The following is a 20,840-nucleotide window of genomic DNA, read 5'->3' on the forward strand; positions in this document are numbered from 1 at the left end:
CCTGGAGGCCTGGGGAGGTGGAGGTGGGTTGTTGGGCTGTGGTTATGACATGTGACCACCAGGGGGCGGGCTTGCATCTTCCAAGCCTGGGCGGCCCAGTTGTCCAGCCACAGCTGTGCTCCTGGAAGAACAGGAAGTTAGGCCGCCCCCAGGCCTTCCCCCCTGCCCCGCCCTCTCACCAGAACCAGGCCCTTCCACTTCCCCAAACCCACAGTGGCCCAGCCAGGCCTCCCACCATCTGGGGAGGTCTGATCCAAGCAAAGGGTTGGGACTTTGACATCTTCCTGCAGATGGAGAGGAAGAAGTTTCTGGAACCTTATGGGGACAGACTAGAACTCCCTACAGAACTGTCCCAAGGAACCTACAAAAATGGAAACCAAATGAGCACCCAGTCCCGGTCCTGGGTTTGGAACGGATCAAACCCCACGGGCCTAGACTCACCTAGTGTCCACCCTACTCTTCTTTCCTACTCAGCACTGGGTTGGTCCATATCTTTGCAGGAGAAGGGGATGGGCACAGGTTCTTGGTGAACAGCTCAGACTCCATAAGGCTGGTTGAAGTTTGCCCTCGGTTCCTCCTTTCCCACCTAGGGAGCTCAGCTAACCAGGAGATACCCCAGATGTAACCTCTTCCTGGTCTCTCAGCATCTCTGCTCCATCTGGCTTTCTGCTGAAGACATTCATTTGTTTGTTGTTTGCCAGGCACCAGGGAGGAGTTAAGATCACTAGGGCCCGAGGTCTGGGTCCTTTCCTCTGGGGGCTCCGAGTCAGATGGAAACAAGTGGGGCGTGTCCTGCTCGGCAGGAGCTGGGCTGGAGGGTTGAGGTGGGATAGAGTGAGAGACACACGGTGGTCAGGGTGGGCTGAAGCTGGATGTTAAAGGACCTGGTGTGCAGCCCAGGAGGGTGGGTTTCGAGCAGAAGAGTGACGGGTTCATGGCTTGGGAGATAGTCTGGGAGTTTGGCTTTAAGAAGATTGAATGACTTGAGTAAGTGAGCCTAGAATAGGGTAGATTATGGCCTGGAGGTGTTTTATACTATGCATGCAAATTTTCTGTAAGTCTAAAATAAAAAGGGGGTGGGGGGAAGAGAATGCCCTGGAACCTTGGGACAACCTGGCCATCCACATCTGGCCACATCCCTCTCCCTTCCCCCAACCCCCCAACTTGCTTGCTGCCCATACTTAGGGGGTGTCCTGAATGCCACACTCTGCGTAAGGGCCCCTTCCCACTGCCCCCTCTGCCAACACCTTTGCCTCCAGCTATCCTGCATCTAACTGGCCCCCATCTCCACCTGTTCCCTGCCTTCTGAGGAAGCGATGCTCCGTGCATTCCTGGAACTGACCCTCCCCCTCCCTCGTGCCCACACCCCTCCCCCTCCCCATGTCCTGCCTACCCTGACCTCGCCCTCGGGGGTCCCATCTGGGTTTTCGGCCTATGCTCTACCCCTTCATTATCTTGCCTCGCAAACAACTTGAAGTATCACCATCGTGAGGAAAAAGAAGAGCCTGCACTTGACCGTCTGCTGCCTGTAGCCGAGATCCACGGATGTGTGGTCTTTGCCAGCCCTTTCCCTCCCTCCCCTGGTCCCGTTCACACCTGGCATGTTGGCCTCCAGCCACTGCTCCCCACTTACGACCCTCAGTCATCAAGCTTCCTCACCTCTCAGCGACCTTTGGCCCCATGTGCCCCCTGATCTGTGGAACCCGCACAAGGCCCAGTGTGATCTGGCCAGTTTGTTAACTTCTTGTGCTTCCGTTTGCTTCTCTATAAAATGGGGATAATAGCACTACTTACCTCACAGAGTCCTTGTGAAGATTAAGTGAAATTATGCACGTAAACAGCTCGGAACAATGCCTGGCACAGAAGGAAAGCCTGTTAGCTATTAGTACCGGCCTCGCTGGCCTTCCTCAGGCACCCTCCTGCCTCTGGACTCCGGTTCACATTCTGCCCTCAAACATGGGGTCCTGCTCCGAGGCTGGGCCTCTGCACTCAGCTCTCCCTCTGCCTGGACTTTGCAAGTGACAGATGTAAACTCACATGGGCTTTAGCAGAATAGGACATTGTTCAGCTCCAGTAACTGGACAGTCTGTGTCCAGGTCGGGCTCCACACTGAGCCAGGAACCTGTTTCTCTCTTGTTCTTCTCCCAGGCCTAGGAGGACAGGGGCAACCCTCACGGTACCGAGGTGCCCCAAGAGCTCAAGACTCCCTCTTCTTGGTACAAATCTAGCGCGCAGAGAATATCTGCTCGTTGGAAATTTCAATCTCAAGTCCGGGGTAGGGTCTCGTCCTTTTTTTTTTTTTTTTTTTTTTGGCGGTACGCAGGCCTCTCACTGTTGTGGCCTCTCCCATTGCAGAGTGCAGGCTCAGCGCCATGGCTCACGGGCCCAGCCGCTCCACGGCACGTGGGATCCTCCCGGACCGGGGCACGAACCCGCGTCCCCTGCATCGGCAGGCGGACTCTAAACCACGGTGCCACCAGGGAAGCCCCAGGGTAGAGTCTCTTTGAGCAACATACCTTGGGCCACGTGCCCACCTCTGAGCCAATCACTAGGGGCCTAAGGTAATCAGAGGCCTCCTTCCGAGATGGGGGTGGGGTGTGGAGGCAATGCCACCCAAAGGATGGAGGGGGGAACATCTGCTGAGAGATTCGGAGTGCTAGGACTGGGCAGAGGCAAAATCCCTTGCCGTCCACATGCCACCTCCCCCGTGAAGCCTTCCTTGACTCTTTCTCCCCCTGTTATTCCCTATCACATCAAAGCCTAACTTTCTACACCCCTCCCCCGCCCTCCCCTCCTGTCTTTCCTGTCTCTTTGCTCCCAGTAGAACATAAACCTCCCAAGGGCGGGAACAGGGCTGGTTGTTTTCCATCGTATCCCAGGGCCTGACTCCTGGTGTTGAAAAAGGTAAATCTCAAAACTTCATCCTCCCTGGGCTTCCGGAACTCCACGTTCTCCTGGTTCGTCTTCTACTTTCTTGCATGTTCTTTTCTGTCTTTTCTCCGCTTGCAACCTCCCCGCGGCCCAGCCTGAACTCAGCCTTTTCGCAAGGGGGATTCTCAGAGATCTCACCTGGGTGACTACAGGGCTGTCGCTTTCGCTTCTGGGAAAAACCTCCAAATCTAAGGTTTCGGTCCTGATCTTTGCTCTGAGTTTCAGACCTGGAGTTCTGTCTGCAGGACATGGTCCCTCAACCAATCCTCCTGGAAATGGTAACTTTCTGTACAGATGTTACTCATTACACGGGAGCGTGAACTTAGGATCATCTCCCCTAAACCTGTCCCCGGCTGACTCCCCTTTTCTATGAATGATTCTGTGACAGGTCGTCCATTGCTTTGAAAGCCAACATACCAGGATGATGAAGAGATTTGAGCCAGATGGGCCTTTGCCTTCACCTTGGGTGTCAGGTAGAAGCTTCTGATTTTCTGCATCTATTTGTCCCCTTCTGGTGTGACACAGACAGGGTGGGGAGGAAGTACACGCACAGAGAGGCGCTGACTCCCTCACTGAGCGAATGAGGCCTGGTAAGTGACCGTGACAACCCTTTCACCTGGCCGCCAAGAGGCTCCAGGCCGATTTGCAGCTCAGGTGCAGCCGCTCAGGACCCACTCTTCCACCCGTTCTATATTTTCTGTGCTCCTGATGCTTTATTTCGTATTTCACTAATTTATTGCATGCATTTCCTGTGAGCTGTCTCAAATCCTCTCTGGAACAAGGTGGGAATACATTAATATTTAAAATAAAATAAACAAAATGTCAGCTTGTGTGTGTGTCTTAGGCTGGAAATTCCTTAAGGGCAGGGACCATGTCTGTTTATATAGCACCTGGCACGGTGTCAGATTGAGGCTTAACAAATGAATTTTGATGAAGAGGAGAAAGAAGCTGCCGGCACGAAGATACAGAAGTTTGGATCTCACCCTCGGGCCAAACCTCATCCAAACCCCCTTTTCGCAAGGGGTAACCTTCCTCAGGCCCCAGCCAAATCCTCCCCCTGTTCCCGCCCATCCAGGCTGCTTTCCGTCACCGCTGCCCGTCCAGACTCCCCATAACCAACCCCGTCCTCACCCACACTCTGCTCTCACAAATGCTCCCCTTTTTCCCCAGTCACCCCTCACTCGGGTCTTCACCCCAAAACGCCCGGCCCACCCTTCTACCCATTCACCCCGTGCCCCAGCCCCGCAGGCCCAGGCTGGGCAGCAGCGTGTGGTGCTAGGAGATGCCACCGGCTGAGTGTTTCAGGTGCCAAGGCACGCGGAGGGACCTCCAGCCAGGCGGGGACCTGGCAGAGGGAGGGGAGGGGATAAGGTGCTTTGAACCTCCAGATGCAGCAGTTAGAAAGAGGACAGAGGCAATGATCCTTCAAATTGCCACATCTGTATAATCTGCTTTTTATTTTCTGCTTCATGAAGTTTTATTTCCCATTATTTATTCACTCCCCTTCCTCCCCTCCCCCACCCCCGCTCCTCCTTTAGCAGGCGACATGCTCAGATGGGCCCCGAGCCTTGGCCTGGGTCTCCGCCCACCCCCGCCCCGGCTGGCTGCGGGGAGAAGGCACCTGGTCCCTTTCCGATGACGCCCTCTCCTCTCGCCATCCTTGTGTTTCAGCCCCCCAATGCCCCTCCCTCCATCCTCCAAGGAGAGCTTGGTGCAAATGTGCATGAGGGAAGGGGTCACAGAGCTGAGGCGTGTCCCCAAGGCCCCGGTCCCCGTAACCACCCCGAGCCGGAGCTTATAGCCGGGAAGGACCCAGGAGATGGAGATGTCGACCTCACAGCCAGGGGGTGTCTCCCCGCCACGTGCCATCCGCCCGCCTCCTCTCCCGGACCTCTTCCCGACCCTCTCTACCCAGGACCTTCTTCATCCTCCCTTCCCTCCAGTTCTTGGACCTGTGGTCAGGGTGCAGGGGGTTACTGAGATGGGAAGGAGGGGGACCGGCCAGGACTGCAGGGAAGTGAGCTTCTAGAGGCCCTGAGCATCCTCTCACGCCCCACCCCCACCCCGACCCCGCTCCCACTGTAGCAACAAAGATGCAGCTCAGAGAAAGACCGGGGCCATCAGGTTCTAGTTAGTCACAGGGTGGGGGGGGGCAGGCCCCCAGTGGCTGCCGTGGGGTGAGAGGGTGTTTGGGAAAGGGCGCTTACGTTGTGAGTCTCCTCGACGTTGAGTCTTCTTGCCTAGCGCCCTCCTTAGCCCTCGGTGGGACACAGAAGCTCAGGACGATAGCCCTTTTCAGGCCCGAGGTTGAGGGCTTGCAGTCGGTGTTCTTAGAGCTGCTTCTTGAAGACGCTACGGATGCTCAAGAGAGGCCTGGGAGGGGCGTGAGGGATTTTGCAAATCTTACCTGAAACCGGACAGCACTTTATATCCCCTCTCTTTTGGCTTTTATCCCTTTCCCGTCTTGCCCTATACTGACTTTTACAAAAGTCTCATTTTTTAAATAAAAGCTCTGAAGTTTCTTGTTTTTATTTTGGGTGACGGTGGGGGTGGTATAATCCCGTCCAGTTCATCTTGTTTCCTTCTAGGTGCCTATCACGGGGTCTGGCACAGAACGGGGGGTTTAGGAACTATTTCTGAATGAACAGATGAATCAGTGAATGTGAGAACCAGGCCTTCTCAGGCCCCAGACTGTATGAACTGTGGCTAATTCACTTCGCTCAGGTTTCTGATTTCTGTCCCAGCCTGGAATCCTCTGGAAGCCTGGCTTTAGCCCAGCCAGCTGAGGCAGGACCCCAGGGCCCTGGGTGGGTGGGCCACCAGAAGCCAACCACCCCCCACCCCACCCCGAACAGAGACCGGATTCCGCATATGGAAATACGGTGTTTGCCTGATGGAAAATTACCAGGGGAATTTGGTCGAAAGAGGGCTTCATACCTGAACCAGTCAGATGAGTCCCGTAATGCCTTTCACTGCCCAGGTGACTACTGAATCGCGGTGTGACGGCTGGACATCGTTCTGGCCCGAGCCACGCATTTTACGCAGCTGAGGATTTCCCTGGGGTTGCCAACCGGGGAGGCAACCAGGGCGGGGACACAGCCCCACACCCAGGCCTGAGCTCTGGAGCAACGCTGTCCCCCAGGGGGGTAAACAGAGGTGTTACGATTGCCATAACTAACAGCTCCAGCGACACCACAACCTCAGCCCCTAGAATGTGTGGCCAGCAGGCCCTTTCCCTGATCGCCATCATCAGCATGGAGGGCGGCTCTGGGGAGGGCGTGGCTGTACTTCCTACAAGTAAAGCCTCAGTCCTCACCGCGGCCAAGGGGCCTTGCCCCCGCTTCCTTCTTTCTTACCCTCTTCTCTTTCTCTTACTTCTTCCCTTTGGTGGAGAAGTAAGTTTCCATTCGGACCGAGCTCACCCGTACTGATGAACAATGTCTTTGCCGCAGCAAGGTCCCCTGGGGAGGCGTGTGGGTGGGCTGGGGGATGCTCTCCTGGCCGGGCCCACGGGGGTGCACTCCTCTCCCCAGGGGGTGTATGGGGGGAACCAACGTTGCCCACAGCTGGGGGCCTCCACTCAGGACCCCCAGGAGGCACGAGCAGGACGTGAAAACCGGGGCCTGATGGCAGTGGAAGGGTGGGCTGGAGGGGAATGTGAGTTCCCAGGCCTGGGCTGTTAGTGAAGCTAACTAACGCCGGCCTCCCTGTAAAAAGCAAACACATCTAAAACAAACAAAAAGATTTATTTGTAAATGAAAGCGGTTCTCATTCAAGGCAGGGCTGCGTGTGTGATGGTGCGCACGCACGTGTGGGCTTGGGCTCCCGTTACACGGGGGAGGATGCCTTGGCTGGAGAGGAGGGGGAGGGGAAGTGGGGCGTCTCAGAGGAGGGGGGCGCCGGGAGGCGCGGTGGGGGGAAGGGAGTTGGCGTCATGCTGGTACTAGTTTGATTTATCCCTAATGAGTTCTCAGCACATGGCTGCTCCGGGCTCACTCCAGGGGCCAGCGCGGCCTCCCGTGGGCCCCAGCCCGCCCCCGACTCCAGAACAGACGCCACTCACTCAGAAAAGAGCCAATTTCCACACTGCACAGTCTGCTTCACTCAAGGGGAAATCACATTTCCCTGGGAGAGCCGGAGGCAGCGCTTCCCTCCCCAGCCTGGCCGGCTGCCACCGGGTACAGATGCAGAGGAGCTGGGCCCTGACCTCCCTTCTCCCCCAAAACAAAGCCCCACTTCCCCCAGCCCTCGCCCCAAATCTCAGGGCAGCCTCTCAGCAGCTGGGGCTTAGCCTTTGCCGCTCAGCTCAGCGAGAGAAGGAGATAGGGGGACGTCCGGGGAGGATGCTGCCGGGGCGGGGACCGGCCTTCCTTGCTCCCTCCAGCTTTGTCCAGGAAGCCAGGCACCGGGTTTGGTTTGAGGGGCTTAGAGATGTGGCGATGGGGTTGCTGGTGGTGTGTGTGGGTGCATGCGCTCGAGCAGGGAGCAGTAGGGAATCGGGATCTGCCATCAGGAGATAAGGACCTCCAGCATCCGTGTCCTGAGAGCCCCCAAGAGCCAGAGGAGGAGAATAAAGTAATGAGAAGAGTAAGAAAGCAAGCGGAAGGGATGGAAGGAGGGAGAAATGCTTCCAGCATTTCTGAGCAGACACGGGGAAAGTCTAAGCCCTCCCCACCATTCACTGCAGACACAAAGGTCTCTCAAAGGAATAATTGCTTCGGACTCAGCAGAAGAGGGACTGCTGAGATTAAAAGAGGTGGGAAAAGGAAAGAGAAAGGTGCGAGGGAAAGAGAGGAGGCGGCCTTTGTGGGCTGGGATGCTTTCATCACAATCACCGCGGCAGCTGCAGGTAGCAGGCTGGGTCACTCCCTGTCTGCGGGTGTCTCACAAACTGAGGCAGAGGAACAATCAGACCCCTGCCTGCGGTGGAAATGCTTTATGACCCTAAAAGTTGGAGAAGGGGCGGCCTGGGGGGACATTAAGGGTCAAGGAGGCGGCCCCGTAACTCTGTCACTCCCTACAAAGTGATGGGAGCCTGAGGTCTCTGCAGAAGCCTGGCCACATCCAGCTACTCAAGGGCTTAGATTGGGATGCAGAGTTGGCCTTAGATTAGGGGTCGGGCTGTGGCCCCAGCTCCTCTGAACGACCTTGAAAGATCCAGTCATCTCTTGCTCTCAGTTTCCCCAAGGGCAAAACGGGGCCGATGTGCAGAATCGGAGACACAAATGGATGGGAATGAGTTTTGTAAACAGACGGAGACTAAGCCTATGGGAGAAGGGTGATTCTATCTTCTGAGGATGGGGGAGTTCAGGGAGGGCCAGGGAGGGAGCGCCAATCCCCGCTGAAGCTCAGGGCACTGACTCGGGACCCCGAGGTCTCCAGCCCCCTTGTCCTGTGCCCACCCCCAAAGGACGAGCCTTAGGAAGACGCTGGTGGGAAAAGTTGTGAGTATTTGGGGAGGGGGCCAGGAGGATGGTGAGGACAGCGGGAGAGGGGAAACCTTCGCAAGCCCCTCACCTTCTCTGGCCTCCTACTTCCCCATCTGTAGACTGTGGCCACACTCTCCTCTCACCTGAGGTGGTTGTGAGGGTTGAGTGTGTGTCTGGCACACGACGGGCAGAAGGTACGTGTTTTTTAGTAACAACCAAAGCCAAGAATATTGGCGAAGAGACAGGAGGGGCTGGCCTTGGGGCAGGACTCCTAGCCGCCCCTGCCTCCCCCTGCCGCAGGCCATGGGGTAGGGGCCAGAGGGTCACAGCAGCTCCAGTCCACCTTAGAAAGGTGTGTTCTGCCCCACTAGGTGGGCCCAGGTAGGGTTCTAGCTGCTCTGTCTCCCAGCAGGAAACGCACCACCATGCAGGGGCTGCCTGGCCCACACAGACCGCTGAGCTCCAGGCACCCTGGGCTCTCCTGGCCAATGCCAGGAGGGCAGGGGCCACTGGAGGAGGAAGGGTAGGGATGACAGACCGGGGAGTAGGGCCTGGAAAGCTGAGGAAGACTCTCCACACAGGCAGTGAGAGGGATGGTTCCAGGGTGCAATGGGGATGGGGCGTGGTGGGGGGCGGTGAGGCAGGGCCCTCGCTGCCCTGCGAACGCCTCGGGCCCAGGCTTCGTCCCCAGTTCTCCCACCAACACACGCACTGCTCCCATATGCCTTCAGAAAACCCAGGGCCTCGACCCTGCTACAGAGTAAACTACCTCTCTGCCACTTCCCACACAGCTACCCACGGATACTTCCCACACTCCCCAGCAGGAAAGCCGCTTCCTGTTCATCTGTGCCTCCCAACACCTGTCCTCCCCACCCTTCCCCTCATACTCTTTCTTCACCACGACCCCGTCATGTACCTCGCCAACTTGTCCCAACACCACCCCTGATGTCAGGGCACCTGAGATCATCTCTCCCCCCAAGCACACAGACGGCTGTATTTTCCAAGCCCCGAAGGGGGACCCGTGGTTTGACTGTGGACGGAGTGTCTGGAGCGCTACTGGCCAGGACCTGCCTCACACTCACCGACATCTGCTCTGAGCAGAGTGTCCCGGGGGGCTCAGCTCACCTCCGAGAAGGAAGGGGAGCGCTGAACCACGGTCAGCCCGCAAAAGCGCAGCCCAGGTCCCTTTGTCATTCAGGGCTTGGAGAGGCTGCCAGCGCACCAGGGTCCCCAGAAAGGGTTTGGCCGGGAATAGGAAGGATCGCTCTGCAGGCTCTGGTGGGCACCATCCACCTCAAGGTGATTCCTGGGTGGGGCCTGCCTTAGGGCTCTCAGGAACCCAGATATAATGGGATGCAGTCCTGCCACCATTGTTCGTGGCTGGAGGAATATCCTGTTATTGGAAACTGAGCCTCATCTCAGATCCGCTCAGAAGTCACGGGGACTGGTCTTTGTGGGGGGCCCACTCGTCTATGCCATCCGCAGCGAGCATTCCTCGCCTCTCCTTTGGGAGGACCAGGGAGGTCAGAGGCCCGTCTCTCAGCCGCTGCCCTCCCAGCCTGGGAGCCCCTGGTTGCGGTGCTAGTGGGGGATGAGGAAGCCCCTCCCCCACCTGACTCAACCTCAGCTGTTATCTGCGTAGCTGTCGGCATTAATCTGGGCATCCTGTCCCCGGCTCCAGCTGGGTCCCTCACGGAAAGGGTCCACGCAGACACCAGGCAGCCACTGGTGGGCCAGGCACCCTCTTGGAGGCAGAGACCTGGCAGTCACCGTTGTGACTTGTCCTCTAAAATTTCACAGAAGGGGGTTGTCCTAAGTCCTTAGAGTAGCTCCCTCACCCCTTCCTGGCCTCAGCTTCCTGACTGCACAGTCTTGCCAAATACTTAGGAACCAAACCCCCCAAAATTAAACTCTCGGTGGCAGTCTCAGAACCTCCCTTGGGTCTAGAAGCCCCCTGGCATCCCTGATGAGAGCCCTGTGCTGTTGGGTGAAAGTGCTGGACTTAAAGTAAGAGGACTTGATTGAATCTACTACTTCCTGCCTTGGGCAAGTTATTTCATTTTTTTCTGAGCCTCAGTTTCTCCATATGTAAAATAGGGCAAATGGCAGCTTAATTTACGTGAGGCCCCATCCGGCAGAGCCCAGGAACTGTCTTCTCCCTTCCCTCCTCTCACACCTCAGGGATCCTAAGAGCTGTTTATGTGGGCTCCAGCTTCCCGGATCTGCCTCCAACCTTCCCGGCGGATTCTCTGGCTTCCTGTTAATAACAACAGCAGCTACCTGTGGGGAGTCTGTGATTGGCCAGGCACTGGGCCACGTGCTTATTTTATGCTCGCATTTACTCAGAGTTGGCACAGTCAAAGCTTGGGATACGTGATTTGCCCGGGGCTGAACATGTCTCTGGGGCAGAGGGCGAATGCTAAGTCAGGGGCTCCCTCCCTTGGGCATTCGTGGTCCTCTCAATGCCCGGCCCCCAAAGTGAGTTCGCTGGCCACTGGGCTCTGAGGTTCTCTGGAGAAAAAACCCAGTCCTGAGGTGCCTCCTTCCCCAGCCAACCCCAAAGCTGGAGACCAAGAGTAATGGTTTATTGAGTCTTGTGGCAGTGGTGGTTGTCTTTAAAAAAAAAAAGAAGCGTCAGGGGGAGAAGCCCGACATGGCAGGGAGACAGTTCACTGAGAGGAAGACGGCAGCTGGGCTCAAGCAGACCCTCATTTACAGTATTTACAGTCGGGCCTGGGGAGCGGAGGGCAGGCACGGTGGGAGCCAGAGAGGAAACCGCCATGGCTGGCTTTGGGGGGTAGCTGTGGGCTCGGCAGGGCTGTTGGGAGGGGAGGCGGGTCCCCAGCCATGGTGCCTGGCTCCGCCCTGGGCAGGGCTGCACCCCACCCCCAGGAGCCCAGGGGCTTCGGAATGTCTGTCTCAAGCTGCAGTAGGCTCGGCCAGGCTGAGGTCTGGCCGCCAAGGGGTGGCTCCGTGGTGGGGAGCCTCTGGGACGGAGCTCCTACATTCACCGCAGCAGGTAAAAGGAAGGCGGATGACCACCTTGACCACCGGGCAGAGCTCCTGGTTGGCTGGACCCAGGGTTCAGCCTGTGGGCCAAGAGGGAGAGGAGTGGAAAGCGCCAGGCAAGCTGCCCAGAGAAGGTGGTGCGTCTCCGGGCGGCGGTGCGGGAGAGCCTTCGCACCCGCTGTGGCTCGTGGGCTGGACCGAAGCGCTTACAGCCCGCGGCTGCTAGAGCGTGTCGGTGATGGGGCCACAGAGGTGCCTCTGTGTGCCCCTGACCCCGTCGTGGGCCCCGTATGCCGTCCCTCTCAAGCCTCTGGCTGTCCCCTCTTCTCTCCCCACTTCTCCTCCAATTTTGTCTCTTTGGAACGGGACGGTTCTGTCCCCCTGGGACTCCTGCCCCTCATTAAGGAGTCCTGGAGGACAGCGTGGCCTTCTCCAACGTCGTCCGGTCTCTCATGGTTCATTAAATCAACCACACGGGGAGGGAGCCGTGATGCTGGATTTGTGGTTATTTTTCATGTAATAAATAAAGATTCCTTTGTGTGACTCTCTGGGGCCCGTCCCAGGCCGAGTCCTTCTGTTGCTCAGTCGCTCCCACTGTCCCCATGGCAACTACAGATGGTCAAAGGCCGCGGCAGTGGTAGGTGGCGCGCTTGGCCTTGTTGTGGAACTGTAATAATACGGGGAACCTGGACACGTTCGAAGAAAGAACAACAACACTGCTGGTCAGAAGGGGAAACCGCACCACAGACTCTCCCTGCCTCTGCCAACCTTTAAGACAGCACAAGTTAATCATTGATCCCTCGGGCCTATCTGATCATCAAAGATTAACTCCTCTCTGGCCCTATTTCCTCCTTCTCTGGCCTCACCTTTGAGTTTCTGGCCAGAAGGAGAACAGTGGCTTCTTGCCCCTCCCGCCATGACTCCTTTGACCTTCAACACTCTTGTATCAGGGAGACGGCAAGAGAGAGCAGTTACATTTGGAACCCTGAAGAACCACGTTCACGCGGGGAGATCACTGGGGCTTTCCCCAGCCTTGCCCAAAACGTGCGAGGTCAGAGGATCTTCTTCTTGGGAAGCAGGGGGATTGGGTCCTGACTGGTCGAGGGGGATGCACATTTGAGGGCCTGCACCGGGCAGCTGTGCACACCTGCAGGATGGGCAGCCCGGGAAAGTTCCGTGGGAAGGGCATGTCTCAATGCCGTCAGCCTTTCCGGCTACATTGAACAGAAGGGTGGCTTGAGCTTATCTGGCAAACAGAACCCAGCTCAGCCAGCCTCCTAGTCATTTCTGGAACATCAGGAGGTAACAGGAGGAGAGGGGGCGTCTTGGGAATGGATGGTCCTGCCAGGCCTGCGACGGCGCCCTTGCGGTTGGCCGTACTGCACTGCGGCTTCTGTCCGGTTCAGGTTTGCTCTGAGACCCTTAAGGCCATCCCTCACGGAGACTCCAGTGGGATCTCTCACGTTCCCCATTAAGGGGCCTGGTTTCCTGAAAAGCTTCTCTACCCAGCCCAGGCCCGGGGGGAGACAGGGGCTGATGAGCAGCTCCACAGCTCACTCTCTGTTCCTCCTGAAGGCTGTCCGTATCTCAAGCCAAACAACAGGAACGTGGTGGAACAGAGGATTTCTGCGTAAGGGCTCTGGTGCTGAATCGTGAGTATCTTTGAGTTGCTTAGATGGTTAATGCGGGCAACAGGACGGCACTGTTTGCAATCAGGGTGCTCCGCGGCAGAGGGGCAGCTGGCACTCCCGCAGGGCGCCCCTGCGACAGCGTCTGCAGCTGTGGGACTCTAAGTCCCTGAAGGAAGGCAGTTCCCCTCCAAGATTTTTCTGGAGTCCACTCACCACTGCCCTCCTAAAGCCTGAGCCCTGAATCTTACACAAAACAAAAGATTTAATAGAAGATGGAGAAGAGAGACCGTGATGCACGCAAGTCTCTCTTCCTTCTGCCTCTTCTCCCAGGCGACCCGGTACCCTGCCTCCCGGTACCCTGCCTTCCCGCTATCTGCTCGGATTACGGAAAACACCTGTCTTCCTGGGCCCTCCATCTAACTGGGGCCTCCCAGGTCTCAGGCAACTTTTGGCTCAGCCTTGCACCCCTCCTCCCCGCAGAGCAGAGGGCCTGGGAGGCCCCAGAGGCAACTTACTCAGCAAGCTGGAGTTGGGGAAGCGCCAGGCCTCGCTGTAGGAGGAGTACGGGGTGTGGCCATAGGCGTTGCCGGAGTATTCGCTTCCTGTGGGAAGAGAATGTGAGAGACCCATGAGGTGGAGGCACCAATGGAAGGCTGGGGATGGGGGACAAGGGTCTGCAGGGCAGGCATCGAGCAAGTCCTCCTCCATCAGTCCTTCGGGGGCCCCTCAGTCTGCATCATGTGGGGCAGTGCCTTTTCCATCAGGGACTGGAGGTACTGCCCCATAAAGATCAGCCCTCCCAGGAACCCCAGGACGTCGATTTTAGTATTGTGCCCATTTTCCAGATGAGGAAACAGAGGCTTGGGGATCTGCAGAAGCTCACACACATGGAGGGTCTGGTGGAATTTGGAAGCTGTGCTGTGACCAGGGCCCAGGTTCTAACCACTTCTGCTGCTACTGGACCTTCTGTAGAAAGGTCTTTCCAGGAAGGGCCAATGGGAGTGAGAGGGGTTAGGGGTCATGGAAGGACTCAGTAAGGATAAGCTTTGTAGCCTCCCTAACTATGGTTTGTGAGGGAGGGGCGTGTGTTTGGTGGTGGTGGGGTTGCTGAGGGTGAAGGGAAGGAGAGGGGAGGGCATCTGTGTCCTGGGACTGGCTCCATAGAGATGTTTGTCTCACTTCAGACCTGCCACTGCAAGCAAATTCAGTGCACGATTTACACAAAGCAAATCATATCACCTCTTTCTGTGACTGGATTCTTGGCTTCACCAAAGGAATTACTTCCCAAAAAAATTACTTAAGAATTCCTCTAAATAACAGAGCAGACCACCGCAATTACTGCTGGGGCTTGGGACGGAGCGTAAAGTTGGCAAAACACCTTCCCACACGGTAAGCCCCTTTATGCTCATAACCTTCCGACAAAGTGCTCATCAGTAGCGCCAATTTATAGAAGAGGCAATCGGAGTATAGCACGAGTGAGTAGGGGGCCTCAAATCATGCAGTTGGGAAATGGCAGAGCAGAAGTTGACCTGAGGGCTCTTAACTTGAAATCCCAGATCATCCATTTATGTACTTAGAGACAATTTCATCCACAAAGCCAGGTTCCCGCCAACCCTGAGCTCCGGTGAATCCACACTGCCTTCCAGAATCTGATCTGCTGTTGTGAGCCTCGTGCTTTCTGTAGTTCCTTCCTGATCTCCTTCCCAGAGTCTAGAAGAGAGGCTCGAAGCTGCCTGGCTCTGGAGCTGGCCTTCCTGGAGCCAAATCTCCATGCTCCACTTCCTAGCTGTGCAACCTTGGACAAGTCACTGAACCCCTCTGAGCCTTGGTTTCCTCATCTGTAAAATGGGGCAGATTATTGTCCCTATCTCATGGGGTTTTGCTGAGGATTCAATCTGATAACACACGTCAAATGCTCATGAGCGCCATGCTTGGAATATAAGAAGCAGTGAAGAAATGCTAGCTTTTCTGATTTTCCCATTAGGTAGGTGCTGAAATAAAGCTCAGTAGAGCCTCACACCAGTCATCCAACCAGTGTTAAAGCCTGAGCAACAGGAAGTTCCTTAGGGGCGGGGACTAAGTCTAACACAGGTCAGGAGCCCAAGAAATACATGTATAAGAAGGGAGGGAGAAGAAAAGCAAAGGGATAAAAATAGAAAGCCAGAAACTAAGAAATCATCTCATCCAGGGATTTCCCTGGCGGTCCAGTGGTTAAGTCTTCGCCTTCCAATGCAGGGAGTATGGGTTCGATCCCTGGTCGGGGAGCTAGCATCCCACATGCCTCGTGGCAAAAAACCCAAAACATAAAACAGAAGCAATAGTGTAACAAATTCAATAAAGACTTTAAAAATGGTCACATCAAAGAGAATTGTTTTAAATTAAATATAGTAAAAAGGAAAAGAAATGATCTCATCCAACCATTCATTTCACAAGTGAAGAAGCTGCTGCGCAGAGAGGGACATTTGCCCGAGGCCACATGCTCCCTTAGGGCCTGCTAGGACCCTAGCCCCCAGCACTTCTTCTTGCGTTCACAAGGCAGCCTGTCCTGCTTACTGCTGGGTTCAGCGCACCCTGGAAGAAGCCGATTCTACGTTGGTTGCCCAGCAACGCCCTCAGGCTTTGACTCCACCTCACCCAATGCCAACCTCAGTGGCTCCGAAGGACAGGAAGAGAGGTGGAAAGTCCAATGTGTTTGCCCTCTCCCTGTGTTACTTCTTCGTGCATTCACTCACTCACTCGCTCACTTATTCACTTATCCAACGCACACTTACAGAGTACCTATCTGCTTCGGTCACTTAGAAGTTGGAGTAGGGTACGAGACTCAGGAGGTGGTACACCCCCTGGCTGCAGCATCCTCCCACCATCAGATCTGTCAAGGCCCCTGCAGCCAAAGCAGATGAAATGTCCCTGCACCCATGAAAGGTCAACCCATCCTCTTTGCTCTGCATCCTGCCTCACTCCCCTTTCTGAGGATTTGGTCCCTACAGTTTATCCCTTCTCTTTCCTCTTCATCAACGTCTCCCTTTCCAATTCATCACTGCCTTAGCCAGCATACATGCTCCGCCATCTTCTCTTTTAAAAATCCTCTTCTTACCCCACATTCCTCTCCAGCTACCAGCCCTTCTCTGCTCCATGGTCTCTGCCCTCACCTCCTCATTCCCCTCCAATCAGGCCAACGCTGATCTCTTCAAATCTCTGCAACCTCTACCCCGATCCCTCCAGTGGTCACTTCCGTGTCCATCACCCCCCTCGACCTCTTAGCCGACTTTGATTCAGTTCATCACTCCCTCCATGCCTTTGGGTTTCATGATGCCAGTTCTCCTGGTTGGCCTCCCAACCCAAGGGCCTTTTTGACTCCCTGGCCTTGCCCGTTCCTTCTCTGCTATGTCTCTGAATGCTGAAGAATCCCAGGGCTGGGTTTGTGAGCCTCCTGTGATTTTCCATTCACATTCTCTTTCTAGTGATCTTGTGTAATCCCTTGGCATTAAATAACAGCTTTGTACAATGGCTGAAATTTATGCCCTAGTCAGGATTCTTTCCTGACTTCAGACACACATCATGTGTCTACTGATGTATTAAACCGGTTATCTAGGTGGTGTCTCAATCCTAATATGGCCCAATAGAACTCTTGACTTCCACATGCCAAATACTCTACCTCTTCCTCTTCTAACCTCCCACATATATACTTGTCACCACCATCCATGCTGTTTCCCAAGCCCCAAACCAGGGACTCATCCTTGTTTCCCCTGTCATTGAACCCCTACAGCCAGTTCACTAGTAAGTGCTGTTGGCTCTACCACCAAAATCCATCCTCAGTGTCTCTGTTCCCCTCCTCCCCCGCTACCTCCATGGCCCCCACCACTGTTATGTCCTGTATGAACTACTGCAATTGTCCTTCAATTGGTCAGTTGGTCTCTGTGCTTCCTCTTTTGACTGTCTGCAATTTGTTTTCCCAGTGGCCTGAGTAGTTTACAAATTCGACCCATCCACATACAACATCTCCTCATTCTGCAGTGCTTTCGCCACTCACTCACTGTTCTTGGATATTTTGCCCTCTTTCTGTGTGGTCATGCTAACCCAGTTCCCGCCTTGGGGCCTCTGCACTCGCTGTTCTTTTGGGCTGGGGTCGGTCTGCCCCGGTTTATCACTTGGCTGACCGCTTTGAACACCTTCTCAGAGAGGTCTCTCTGGATCACCCAATCTAAAGTAATCTTCTCTCCCTGTGGCTCTGTATTACATCATCCCATTTTATTGTCTTCCAAGTGCTTATCACTATCTGAAATTATCTTGTTTATTCATTCACTGACTTTCTTACTACACTTTTTTTCTCCACTCTTAGGCTGTAAGCTCCTGTCTTGTTCACTGCTATATCCCCAGCATCCCATACCATAGATCCTCAACCACTATCTGTTAAGTGAAAAGTGGTGAATGGATGGTAGGATGCAAGGATGGTTGAGAGGGTGGATAATGGATAGATGAAAGAATGGATACATGAAAAGATGTATGGAAGGATGGATAGAAGGACGGATGGATAGATGGATGGATGATGGAAGGATAGAAGAAGGGATGGATGGATAGAAGGATGGGTAGATGGATGGGTGGATGGATGGATGGGTGGAAGGAAGGATGAATAGAAGGACGAATGATAGAAGGATGGAAGAATAGATGACAAGATACACGGATGTATGTAAAACTGTGTGTAAAGATGAATGGATGGAAAGATGGAGAGATGGGTGGATGGATCCATCTATCGGAGCTCTCGGTACAGCTCCAGAACCGGTTAGAGGGTCATTAACTGTATCAATGAGACAGGAACAACAGCAACAACAATTAGAAGGCACAAGAGAAGATGAATGGATAAGAGAAATCTGTGCCCTGGTCTGGTTCCTACGTCGCTCTCCTATAACACATGTCATTATTTCCGGTATGGTGGGAAGCAGCGTGGTGTAGTACGCTAGGTTTGAAAGAATGCTAGATTTGAAATCAAAAAAACTGTGTTTGAACAACCCAGCCACTTAGTATGGTTACGAGCCCGAGCACACTGCTTCGCTTTTCTACGCTTGTTTCCTTATCTACATAAAACTAAGATCATACCAGCTTCCCAGTCTTATGGTGAGGATTAAATGAGAAATAAATGTATACCTATGAATGGCCAGGCACACAGAAAGTGCCTGACAAATGATCTCGTCCTTCCTTCCACAATTGATTGAAGAATGTCATTGGTATGCCTTGCTTTGAGCACTTTGTCTGTACCTAGCACACAGTAGGTGCTCAATGAAGGTTTGATTTTAATGGAAGGAATCTCGCTTCAGTCAACTTGGAGATTGTAACCACTGGTAAGAGATGGACACGAATACTTTTTCTATAAAGAAATTCCTTAAGAATTCATTTGCACCATGGAGTTACTGGGAACCAGGGATGCATTTAAATAACATTGTACTTTCTGAAAACTGATTTGCATGTAACTTACTGGGAGCCCATCCACCTTGCCAAGCAAGCCCCCTCTTGGAATTCACTTTGCAGTCCGTGCTTTACTTGTGTTATTTATTTTTTTTCCACAACACCCACTCAGGGTGAGGTCTTTATGGAAACAACCTGGGGGCCTTTGATGAGAGGCCCAAGCCTTCCAGCTACCTCACAGGTCAGACTCTGGGCCCCAGGAACCACCCCTTGCCCTGGGCCTGCCCCCGGGAATGATCCATAATTAAGAGAAAAGCCCTGTGCTTTACATCTCCTCCTCCCCTTCCAAGCAGGCGGCAGGGAAAGGTGGAGAGGTTGGAAGGGGAATGGGGGGAGCCGACTGGAGCCTGGGATTTTGATTGAGGGCCCCATTATCCACACTCTTAAAAAAATAACCAAATCTTTTCCTTTTTTATCTGGACCAATCTCATTTCACGCTCCAGAAGAGGAAGGGAGGGAGGGAGGGAGTCTGGGGCCAGGAGGGAGAGAGGAGTCAGTATTCTGTATTTTCAACGCTGCATTAAGCACATCGCCACGGTAACCAGGCAGCGACAAGTGCCCGCTCAGCGGGTTCCCAGGGAGCGCAGAGCCTCCTTCCCTCCCGCCCTCCTCCTCCCCTCCCTCTGCCCGGGAGAACCCAGCCCACCTGCCTCGCACAGGGCACCCGAGTGGGTGGCTGGTAAAGACTAACCCCTGCCAGTGGGGGAGGGAAGCAGGCCTGGGTGAACGCCTTGAGTCTCTGGAGTCAAAGCCAGAGAGGCTGCTCCAGGGCTGGCAGGAAGGTCACAGATGCCCTGATTGATTCAGAGCTCCCTTCCAGAAGCTCCAGGTCCTCAGGCCTCTCTGGGCGCTGCGCATGGCTCTATTCGACCCTATCCATCCTGGGGCCCTTCCTGTATGTTTCCTAAAAGAGTGAGACTCGCCCGAAGAAACTCTCATTGTCTTTACTTGCCCAAACCTTGATACCCTGGGTCACTGCTGGGTGATGACCACACTGGTGGATAAAGAGACCCCAGTGACTGGCAGGGAGGATTCCAGGACAGTCCAAGTGATGATGGAGAAGTACTCCCAGCTCGTCTCACACTTTATAGTACCTTTGGAGCTCTCCGGCCACGGGTCCCGCCCGTGCAGGGTTGAGTGAGCGTGAGGTGTGAAGAAGGTTGTATTTCAACCGTCTTCATCGCCATCATCACCAACACCACGCAAACTCAGATTTTACAGGAAGGGTAGATGGGATTCACCAGAGTGGAATAACTGGGAGACCACGGGCTGCTTGTAGGCTGGGCTTAGGTTTAGGTCACAGTGTTCCGATGGCCCCCAGCGGCCTCCGCATCAAGGCTCACTGAATCACTGGAAGAAACGGCAGAGCTCCGATCTGGACACCAGGCTGTCCCAGCCCCTCCCTTTTCATCATGGTGGGTAACACAGGAGCATCTGGGAAGAAGGGGGCTGAGCTGGAGAGAGTTATGGAGCCAGGACTGCACTGAAGTCTCTTCTCCAGGCATTCATAAGAAGATACACCTCTCGGTCCACGCTTCCTTGCCCCTCGGGAAGCCTATGCGAGGGGCACAGCTCACCTCTCGTCCTCTCTTGCTCGGCCTGGGGCCGCCACTTCCTCTTTGCAATGCTTCCCCTCCTGCCCAGCCCCTCCCCTTACCTGCCACCATGCCTGCGATGGCAGAAGAGGCATAGCTGCCCTGTACACTGGTGGGGATGTGGGGTGGGTATCCAGGCAGCGTGGGCCCCACCATCTCTCGCCCTGCAAAAATACAGCAAAGTGTCATCAGGTGGGCCACTGTGGGCTCCTGTACTTACTGTCTCGCTCCCCTGGGGCTCAGCAAGCCTTCCCTCTGCCATTCCCACTCTCTCCCGAGTCCTTCTCCAGACCCACTTCCTCCCCCGCCCTCCTCCTCTGAGCCCAGGCTCCTCTCTCCTTGGCTGGCCTTGACCAGGCCACAGGCTCCACCATGCAGGGTGTCCTGGTTACTGCAGTCCTCTATTGTTCCCTGTTCTCCAATGATTTTATTGACACAAATCTTATTCATCCATAAAAATGTCATGGTATCGGAGGGAGGCTGAGGGCTATGTCTTCTGGGTCTTTGTGGTCCCCCATGGCATCCACATAGCAGCCGGCACAGCCTGACCTAAATAAATATGTTAGAGGCCACTGGACTCAAAGCTCACATCTCCAGCTCCAAGGAGAGCCGGGAACAAGGCCCTGTGAAGGGACGGCAAAGGTGTGTCCTGTGGGCCCATCACTCTCCTTTTTCAAACATGTGGCAGACATCGCTAATCAATCACTGCACTCTTTGCTGAGCCAGAGGGAGGTTCCTGCCCCTGGACCTGGCCTTTCGGGTGGATACAGCCTATCAGAACTGCA

At 54.9% G+C, this 20,840-nt stretch overlaps 1 protein-coding gene across 1 annotated transcript in view; it reads right to left on the minus strand.

Annotated features, from left to right (window-relative positions):
* Positions 1 to 6,658: 6,658 nt before the first annotated feature.
* Positions 6,659 to 20,840, minus strand: part of PAX8 (paired box 8) — a 28,716-nt gene continuing 14,534 nt past the window's right edge. The window contains exons 8-10 of the mRNA XM_049696237.1: positions 20,118 to 20,219; positions 13,516 to 13,602; positions 6,659 to 12,055 (exon numbers count right to left, since the gene is read on the minus strand). Of these exons, the coding sequence (XP_049552194.1) occupies positions 11,979 to 12,055; positions 13,516 to 13,602; positions 20,118 to 20,219 (266 nt within the window). The 3' untranslated portion in view covers positions 6,659 to 11,978. The remainder of the gene's footprint in view (positions 12,056 to 13,515; positions 13,603 to 20,117; positions 20,220 to 20,840) is intronic.

Source organism: Orcinus orca, chromosome 13, assembly GCF_937001465.1.
Source record: "Orcinus orca chromosome 13, mOrcOrc1.1, whole genome shotgun sequence".
NCBI lineage: Eukaryota > Metazoa > Chordata > Mammalia > Artiodactyla > Delphinidae > Orcinus > Orcinus orca.